Source organism: Rhizophagus irregularis, chromosome 9 (assembly GCF_026210795.1).
Source record: "Rhizophagus irregularis chromosome 9, complete sequence".
NCBI classification, from domain to species: Eukaryota; Fungi; Glomeromycota; class Glomeromycetes; order Glomerales; family Glomeraceae; genus Rhizophagus; species Rhizophagus irregularis.
Genome location: NC_089437.1, coordinates 4,263,010 through 4,273,566, shown reverse-complemented (window position 1 = coordinate 4,273,566; position 10,557 = coordinate 4,263,010). Strand labels below are relative to the sequence as shown.

At 24.1% G+C, this 10,557-nt stretch overlaps 1 protein-coding gene across 1 annotated transcript; it reads right to left on the bottom strand.

Annotated features, from left to right (window-relative positions):
* Positions 1-3,073: 3,073 nt before the first annotated feature.
* Positions 3,074-5,451, bottom strand: OCT59_029995 (uncharacterized protein; the record flags this gene model as incomplete). The annotated part of the gene is made up of 8 exons (XM_066146365.1): positions 3,074-3,347; positions 3,419-3,933; positions 4,004-4,302; positions 4,374-4,439; positions 4,542-4,649; positions 4,931-5,198; positions 5,285-5,304; positions 5,412-5,451. The coding sequence occupies 8 exons, from the start codon at positions 5,449-5,451 to the stop codon at positions 3,074-3,076; spliced, it is 1,590 nt and encodes a 529-aa protein (XP_065995017.1).
* Between the last annotated feature and the right edge of the window lie 5,106 nt (positions 5,452-10,557).

The window sequence follows — 10,557 nt, the reverse complement described above, 5'->3', positions numbered from 1 at the left end:
AATTTTTATATAATCCTGCAGTTTTTGTTGCATACAGATTAGATCTGAGGTACAATGGAGAATTATTAAATAACCAGCGTTGGGATGACATTATTGAAGAAGAACTGATAAGATTAGTGGGTAAGGAAAATCAAAATTTAGTTTTAGAAGAATATAGTGAATTTATTAGAAAATGTGGTGGTTTTTCTAAATCTTATTTATGGGCGATATAAAAAATAAACCAATTAATTGGTGGCATTTGTTAGAAAAAAGATATCCATTGCTTAGTTCTATTAACAATTAAAGAGTTAGTTAAAAATGGAGTAACAATTGAGAATTCAGAAGAGAAAGAAACAGAAGATAATATCGAAATACTAGATGATTTTGAAGAATTAAATGAAATGTATTTAGAACAAGATTTATCCAAAGAAATTGAAGAAGAATAAATGTATTTTATTTAGTTTTATTAATTTTTATTAATAAAGATAAATGAGTACTAATTTATATTGTTTATCTATAATAAAATTTAGTACAATTAAAATAAAAAGTAAATAAACTAAGAAAATAAAAAAATTTGTTCGTCAATAAAAATTAAAGAATTAATAGTAATTTAAGCCAAAATTAGATAAATTATTGTAATGCTGGTCAAAAAGTCATAACTCTGGCCCAATTATATGTGTAAACTTACACAAAGATCATGTAACTTACAATGTAATTTACGTGTAATGTAATTATGTAACGTAACATTCATTCTTATTAATCTTTTGATAATCTTTTTTATTGGTTTGTATAAAAATATAAATTATTTTCGTCTTTATAATTCTTTGACTATATTTCTAATACTCCAGAAAATATATCCTACTTGCATTTTCTGAACTTTAATGATTTTGCCATGCGCGAAGACTTTGGAATTGCTAATCACAGTTCATGGAGTTAACGCTTTCTAGAAGAAATAGAAAATTTGGGGAATAAAGTGATAAAAAAGGTAAACATATTTCTTATTAGGTTTGGTTTTTTGCGGAAAGACAACTTTTGATATGTAAATCATGAATCTAATTGAAACTCCAGCCCAAGTGGTGGTATGAATAACTCTTAACATGTATGTAAATCACAGATAGAGTATAAGTGAAATCTTAGTTCCACTATGCGTGACCCATTTTTCTTCGTGCTCCTAAGCTTCTTATAGTAACTTGAAACCACGATATACTTTAATATTGCTAGTGACATTTTTTAAAAGATCAATCTCGAATTTAAGGGTGCGAACTACAGTCAACTCTCTATAAATGCACCCCCCTTGGGACCAGATAGGTGTGCATTTATAGAATACATATGATATTAATCTAAAATTAAGGTAATACAAAAATTTTATAAATAAACTATATAAAATTTTTTTATAAAGGGTGCATTTACAGAATACATATATATAAAAACCGTGCATTTAGCATTAAGGCCCAAGTTGGGACTAGATAAAAGGTGCATTTATAGAGAGTATGCATTTATAGAGGGTGCATTTATAGAGAGTTGACTGTACCTACAAATGTTTTAAACATCGATAATTAATCAACAAAATCAGGTTTGTTGTTTGAAATATCCAGCTTTATAGAAATTTTAATGATTCACAATTATTTAATGTCAATTATTATCTTAATAGATATTAGTCAAAGGTGTGCTTGATAATGGGTGTCTTCAATGTTAGTAAGAAGTTGAGCAAAATTTCTAAAATTGACGGGAGAATCTCAGATTCATGGATCAAAGATCTGTACACTGAGGAGCAGGCTAGTGAGTATTTAAAATTGATGTTTTTATTTCTTTCTGAATGTAATGTTTTATATAGCAAATTTTTTCTTTTTTTTCATAATATCTAGGCCTTAGCTCACGCAGGAAATTTTCAAGGTTATGAGGATTACAACGAAGGAACTGTAACTAAGAAACTAAGGAGCGATTCATTACATCGCTCTATCTACTATTTCAAAGTCTGATGATGTGATTGAAATAACAGATTTAGAAGATGTGCTTGCCAATGCTACCAGTGATAATGCAGAAGTGATACCAACAAATGGAGGGAAAAAACAAAAGCTTGTGAGTATCTTGAATAAAATTCATAGCTCAGGTGTTTCTATCCATTAAAGTCAGAATTGGAAGAATCCTATAACATAGCAAATACCAAAAAACGACCATCTGAAGAGCTTTCTTCTGTTATTACATCTCCTCCCAACCTTCGCAATATCAAAATACCCTCCTTATAATAATGCTGAATCACATAAAAATGCTTCGGATGATTTGGAAGAAATTGATACAGAAACCTTATTGGGGTAACTTGGCATTTATTACCTTCTATGTAATAACTTTATACAAAATGATGATTCCATAAAAATATTAATTAATTATACATATATTTGTTCTTCCAAAGGAAGATTATTTTACAAAGGTATTTATAATATTTTGTCTATCTAATTGAATAACCAATAATCATTTTTCTCGAGTTGTTTTGTAATCTCACTATTTTCCTTAACTGTTAACTTATGTTATTTGTTATCTTTCACAACTTTTAAAGTTTTTAAAATTTTATTCCTCGATATTGTCATTGCTGCAATAAATATTTATTCGAGATGTAAAAAGTAAATACTCGTGACTTGCTGTGCATATCATGTGAATTTTACGCAAATAATAACATTATTTGGGATGTTAAATTATTTACAGCGTTCATAAATATTCTTTCTTTTAAAAGATTTTAATGTAAGTTGTTTTTTCCTTTAACTCTTTTTAATTTAAGCAAAAATAAATTTTATTAATAGATACATGATTTCTCCCATATCATATATGACGAAAATTATAATGAACCCAGTGATATTGAAATGAAAATGTTCGGGAAGAAGCTTTGGATACAAGAAGAAAAAGGAATAAGAAACCATGTTCTATTTGTAAATAATGGTATTCAACGAAATTGCTCTGATAAGAATGTACTGTATATTAATATGATTAAGGTTATCATCATGTAAGGGTTACGTTTACATATTAATCGCAAAGTCATGTGACAGGTAGATATGTTTCTCAAAATTCACGCACTAGATCTGTTCTACGAATCCCCCTAGTGTCAAGAAAATTTTTCATCTGCTACTTTAGCGATATTTTCATCGAAATAATTGAAAGTGGCACTATATTCGTTCCCATTGTACTCATTCTTTGCATATGCTCTAATTTCCATTTCTCCAAAACATAATTCAAAATAAACTTTCCTGTCTTTACCAAGTTGTTTATCTGGTAAATCAATAATAAAGTCTCCCAATTCTTTTACACCATCATCATCACAATATCTTGCACTCTCATTGTCTGTAATTAAAATCCGACACCACATTTTTTCTTGGTCACTAATTTTTTATAAGAAAAAGAATGTTATTTGAATATACATTTTTTTTTAATAAATATTAAAAACAATTACCTATTTTCTGGGTGAGAAGTTTGAAAAAATTTTTGACCGACTTCAACGGTTGTTCCTTTTCTGGCTAATGGCTTAAAAACTAAAACATATCCACTATCTCTTTTTCTATCAAGTGTATCAATGCTTTCATTGTACGGTCTAAGAGTTGATCTTCCGTAAGTATATTTCAATACTCTATTCTTAATAAGCTTTTTGTTGGTTCCATATCTTACTGCACCACGTACAACAGCAGCAATTGGTTGATGAGGTATTATAATGTTATCAACTCGAACCATAAATTCTTTTCTTATTCTTTCCTGTAAATATTTTGATTCACTAAATCCTCCAACTAAAAATATGGTTGAACATGTTTTATCATGATCAAGTTGATTATGAATTAATTTAGTAATTTTACTGATAACTGGATCAAACATATTTTTAACATCATCAAATCCAAGTCCAATGAGCCAATCATCATCTTCTAAACGATTCTTCTTTGATCCTGTAATGTATTGTTTTAATATTGGACAGTCTTGCTATAAATATACAGTATAAATTAAAATTAATAATTATTATTACATTATAAGAATATATTTAAAAATTTACCTCAATATCCAATTCATAATTTTTATATTCTTCCTCAATGCCAGTAAAAGACAATTTGACAATTCTACAAAATTCTTGTATTAAATATTGATACTTTCCATAATGATTTTCAATTAAACGACTAATTGCTAATTCTCCAACTTTTGATTCAAGAAATTTTATAAATTCTTGGTCGATACAAGTACCACCACAGTAATCTCCTGTCCTTATAGTTACTTCATCAAGTTCATCCTTCTTTAATAGTTTACGAATTGTTAAATCAACAGTTCCACCACCACAATCAACGACCAAGAATGATCCTAACAACAAAATTAATCGTTATCGAAACTCGCTACCGTTGTAAAATATTTGATTACAAAATGTTACTTACTTCCGATATAATTATCGATTTCAGTTTCAGGAATTTTATCTATACAATATATTGCCGCTGCCTCGGCTAAAAGTAAATAAATGAAAAAAAAAACAAAACATTTATTTATTATTTTAAATAATGTTTTAATTATAAAATGGTGTTTTGAAGAGTTTTTTTATTGCTTACGTTCGGTAGTGAATTGTAGTTTATATGTCTTTTTGTTACTAATTAAATTAGCATCGTATGCGCATTCTCTCAATATTTTCTTCGATCTTTCTGGAAATTCCGCTGGAACTGCCATAACAAAAAGTACTTGGTGCCATTCAATACCAGGCCATCGAGTTGACACGGTCTTTTTAATCAACTATTATCATATAAAAACAAATCATAAAATTAAGATGATATAAAACGTAATACCGTTTGATATTTAAAGGTCAATATATATTGATTACCTTTCCTATAGTAAGTAATAAGTTTTTTTTTTAAAAAAAGGAAAATATATATATATAATTTATTAGTTTTATTTTGAATTATTTATATATTAAAAGCCATTAAGCCAAAATAATATTATATACCAATTTCTCGAAGATAATCAGTAATAGCTTTCTTATAACTTAATTTAGATGGAAGATAAGGCTTTTCTGATTCTGGTATATCACCCAAATGTAATTTAAATAATTCAATAGGAGATTTATACAATGCTGGATATCCCCAACAATCGACTTCTTCAAAATTTTCATCTTTATATTTTAATACTGTATTAGTCTTTAATTGTCCAATTTTTTCAGGCCATTCCTCGTTGGTTATGATTATTGGATGTGATATATGTGTGTACGAGAATCCCTATTTTATTTCAAGAAAAAAATAATCAATTATAAATGTTTAAAATGTAAATAAATAAATGCGCGTATATGTTGATTTTAAATTACCGAATAAGTAGTGCCGAAATCTAAAAAAAAAATCAATTTCAATTAAAACTTCAATTAAAAATACTGATTTCTGCGGTAATTTTTTAGTATAACTTTTTTTCTTTTTTGTTTTTGTTAATTTTATTACCTATACCGACGACGACACGAATATCTCCGCTGATGGACATTTTTCTTTCTTTTTTTTTCTAAATTTTTCAGAGGATTTTATTTTATATAAAAAAAAATCTTTTCAATTTTGGAAACAATGGTTTAAATTAGGACTGATTTTTATTATTTTTGTTAAACAAAACTTTAGATTAACGGATTAGGATGATATCTGCATGTATATGTTCTTTAAAAAAACACATTATCATATTATAATTGATGTATCTAATCATGATTTCGGTTTCCCACTACATTTGGTACCACATGAATAGTTTTTTTTCTTATTCAAAACCTTCTCATTGTCAAATAAATTGAAAACCGCCCAATGAGCGTATTTTTAATATTCTAAACTCTTTTTAAGCTATCATAGTAAATTTTGAGAAATAAATTAAAAAAGGCTGCTACTTTATCAGTAATTTGTTCGGTAGTCACATGGTCAAAAATAATTAATTGGTGTTATCTGAACACGAAAAGATTATTATCAGCCATTCATCACCAAAATAATCAATTATTCAGGTTAGATTTTTAAAGTCAATAATCAATATAATGAGAATAATAGGTATTGAATTATTTACTTTTTAAACATAAAATCATAAAATGTTACAGTAAAGTTGATTACCGAGATTAAGCATAAATGCCGACCATGGTTCAAATCTTCATAATTCTGGCCAGATTATTTACTTTTGGGTGGTGCTTAAGGTATAGTAATTTCTTCTACAATATAAAATCCCTGCCAACAGTATTTATAATGTCACAAAAGTTTTTATTTATATAGCATATAGCCATAAACAATTTTTGCAATAAATCACTGGATCTTGATGATTGGATGCGTAGTAGCACGTTTTTTCTAATAATTGTGATTTATTACTCTGATACGACGATAATGTATGATATGACCTCCAGTTACACTGTATAGAATTTTAATATGAAAATAAAGAAAAAGTGCTAACCATAACCAATTTTTTAGCATCATACCATATAACCATATATATTATATCATATTTATTCCCCTATCTAATTGACTGATGACTTTTATTTGACGAACATAAAAAGGTCATTGTTGCAATAAGCTTTTTTTTTCCTTTTATGTATATATTTGAATATGATAAAATAAAATTAAATTACCTAAATTAAGGGTTAACTTTATTATTATTTATTTTAAAAATGCAAGATTATAAAATGTCTTTTTTCTATTATTTTTGACTTTTTTTAATTATTCCTATTCATTTATTTCATTAGAAAAATCTGATATATCAAAGAAATTTAAACATATTGGAAATAAATTTAAACAATATAAAGTAGTAAAATCGATTTTTATATTCAAAATTTGGTTTTAATATCCAGATTTTTGTTTTTTATTATCAAAAAATTATATTAAAGCTTGGCAACCTGCCTATCCACTCAAAATTTTATATATCTATCTATTAATATATGCAGTTTTTATCCAATTTAATTAAAAATAACTGATAAACAATTAATAAATTGAAGTATATAACTAACAAGTTTAATATATTATATAAAGTTAAATGCAAGCTATTTTTATTGGTTAATTATATAATTTTTTTTTAAAAAAATATATTGTAAAAGAATTAACTATATTTTTCATTACTAACTACTAATTAGGTAATAGGAACTATTGGAATATCTGAAGTATTATATTTATATGAACATCAAAAAATATATCACTAAAAAATGTACTTTACTAAAAAATATATAGTTAAATAATGTATCACTGCAGAAATTCTCAACTATATTTGCAACAATATCAACCACAAAATCAACTTCAATAACAACCATAATAACAACTACAACAATATCAACTACAATTACTTACATTTAATAATTTATTAGAATATTTTAAATATTATAAAAATCATAATTAAATTACTTGGTAAAATTTAGTTTTATATGTCATTCAATTATAAATTTATGATTTACCTTAATTTCTTTTTCTATTTCTTTTTTATTTCTTCTCCTATCTTTTCTTCTATCACTTCTTCTTTTATTTCTCCTTCTTCTTTTATTGTTACTGCTATTATTACAATTACTACTACTACTGCTACTACTATTTAGGGAATTGAGTTGATGCCAAAAATCATTGTTCGATTCATTGGTTAAAAATTTTTTGGTAAAATCGATTAAAATTAACTAATAAGTAGTAATCAATTAAAATTTGATTAAGTACACTTGATCAAATAAAATCAAATAATTAATCAAATAATTAATCGGTTATAGTACTTTATAGTAAATTATTATGATGAAAAAATAATTACTGAGAAATTTGTGGCTCTTGTTCATCTGTAATATCACTAGTTAAATATTTTAATGTATGTAAAGAATCAGTAGAACTATTTGCACATTTTGGAAGCATGTTAATATTAAAAGAATTTAATCTTCAAGTAGAGAAGAGTGAAAAAAAACCTTTTTTATAAGGTAAACTAATTACTATTTTTTTAAGATTTAATTATATTTATATAACCAATTATATCATTTAATATTTTAATTGATTATATTTAGTTGAGTATTATGATCAATTATAGTACTTAATATGTAAAATCATTAGTTAAATCATTTGACTTAATCAATCATAATTGATTTTAATTTGATTAACCCAATTCTTTACTACTACTACTTTTTCTTTATTTTGAAATTTTAAATATTTACATTCATAATATCTATATATTCATTTATTTATTTTTTATATTTAAAATAATTAAAAAAATGTAAATACAGTTAAACCTCAATATACTGAATTTGCAGTTCAAAAGTAAAAGTTTAATATATAGTAAAAGTTCAGTATATAAAGTTGTTATATGATTAAAGAATATTAATTTTGGCTAGAAATTAAAATTTAACAATACAAATTATGTGAAATTTCAATCATATGATCAGGTTTTAGTATATTAAGAAATTTTTTTATATGCTTTATTATAAAGGTAAATTATAGAGTTTAGTATATGTTATATATATATATATATATCCAAGTTTTATATGAAATTTGATATATTAAAATTTTTAAATAATATGAAACCAGTTTTTAAAAAAAGTTCAGTAAATCAAAAGTTTGTTTTTGTTATATCAAGATCAAACTATATAAACTTAATAAATCAGCAAATAGTAATATATATAAAATTAAGTTTCTATCTAAAATCTATTATTTAATTTGTTGTAAAAAGTTATGTAGATCATCATAGCAAAATCATAATTATTATTAATTTTAATTGCAATTTTCATCCAAATAATTAAATAGGGCTCTGAAAAATACATGATAAATAGGTAAGGTCCAGCAAAAATAATTTTACTATGAGCTCTAAGCATTTCTTCAAAACCAGAACTATAATAATACTAACTAGTTTCTGAATTAGAAAATTAAATTTCTGACCAGTATTATCTAAAAAGAAAAGATTTATACAATTTTTTTGGCAAATTTTAAGCAACTTGAGATTTTACTTATTTATATATTTTCTGGAATTCTGATCAAATGATCCTGAATCAAATGATTTTTAAAAAGATTATAATATTGCTGATAGTATTTAATTAATATAAATAAAGTTACCATTTTTTTAAAATAATTATATTATAAGATTAATACATTAAATTTATCTTATTAATATCTAAATAATATCATAATGATATTAGATAATATATATTATTAAATATTTGAATTAGCCAAATAAAAATTGTGTTAAAAGAATTAAATTTATAAATTAAAAAATTTGATAAGAAATTTTATTATCTTATATTTATGTAAAATTTGTTAATTATCTAATTATAATATAATTTAATCTTATGTATATTTAGGACTCTGCTTATTACTATTAAGATAAGTCATTCTATAATCTAAAGTAAGGTTTATATATAAAATTCTTTAAAGATCTTACTATAAAAGAAAATTTTATGTTACATTGTTATGATTTTTTCTTTTTCAGTCAATTAACTAATAGAATTTAAGCAAATCCTAAGATAAGATTTCATATAAAAGTAAAATTTTTACTAGTAATATATTTTAGTAATAAACAGAGTTCTGTATACTTTTAAAAAAATTAGTTTTAAAGTAATCAATTATTTATAATTAAAAAAATAAATAGAAGATAATAATCATCAAAATTAATATTTTAAATGAGTTAAGTAGATTCAGGTTTAATTATAAGTCAAGTTAAATCAAATCTAAATTTAAATTAATACTTGACTTGATTTAGGTTAATTTGGAACAGCTTTTGCAATTTGATCAATAGTATTTTACAAAAAAAAAAAGAAATATTAAAACATTTTTTAATTATAATAAATATACTTACTAACCTATATACTTGCTTTCTATTTACCTTTATTTCTAATCATTATTTTAAAAGAAGAAACCATTTTTTAAAAAATAAGAATAAGGTATACTACTTGAACAAAAATAGCAGAAATTCATATTTATTAATTAGTACTTAAAAATTTACGTAATAATAATACCTGGAATTTTAATATATAATAATGTAGACCTGACAATACTAAGTTGCTGGAGAAACTAGGGGGTTTTGGCAAGTTGGCGAAATGCCGAAATGGCAAAACTTTGCTGAAACTATATGAAAGTCTTATTAAAAAGTTGGCAAAACTCTGGAGAAAAGCGAAATCTGACAAAACTTATTATAAATGTCAAAACTGCCGAAATCTTGCCGAAACTATAATAAAATTATAGTAAAATTTTGGAGAAACTAATCGTAGAATTTTGGAGAGGTTTAGGCAGGCAACCTTAGACAATACAGAATATATATTCAAAATTTCACTATTCTAGCATTCATACAACTATATTAATTAAAGAAAAATCAGAAAAAAATTTTAACAATTATCTATATATTATATTATAAAAATAAACAAAATAGTTTGATACTGTCAGCTTATTTGAAATTATACATAATAATAATAGTAGAAATTTTAATATGTGGTAGTACAAAATCTTAATTAGTATATATATAGTACATCTAATTTCTTATTTCTAGTTGTTTTTATATGGATTATAAAAAAAATTGAGAAAAATTAAATTTTAAAAAAACTATTAAATAGTACTGTTATTAATTACTAAATTTCTTTTTTTAATTAACAAGGTTATATGAAAACTAGAACTATGAAATTTAAATATATATTAA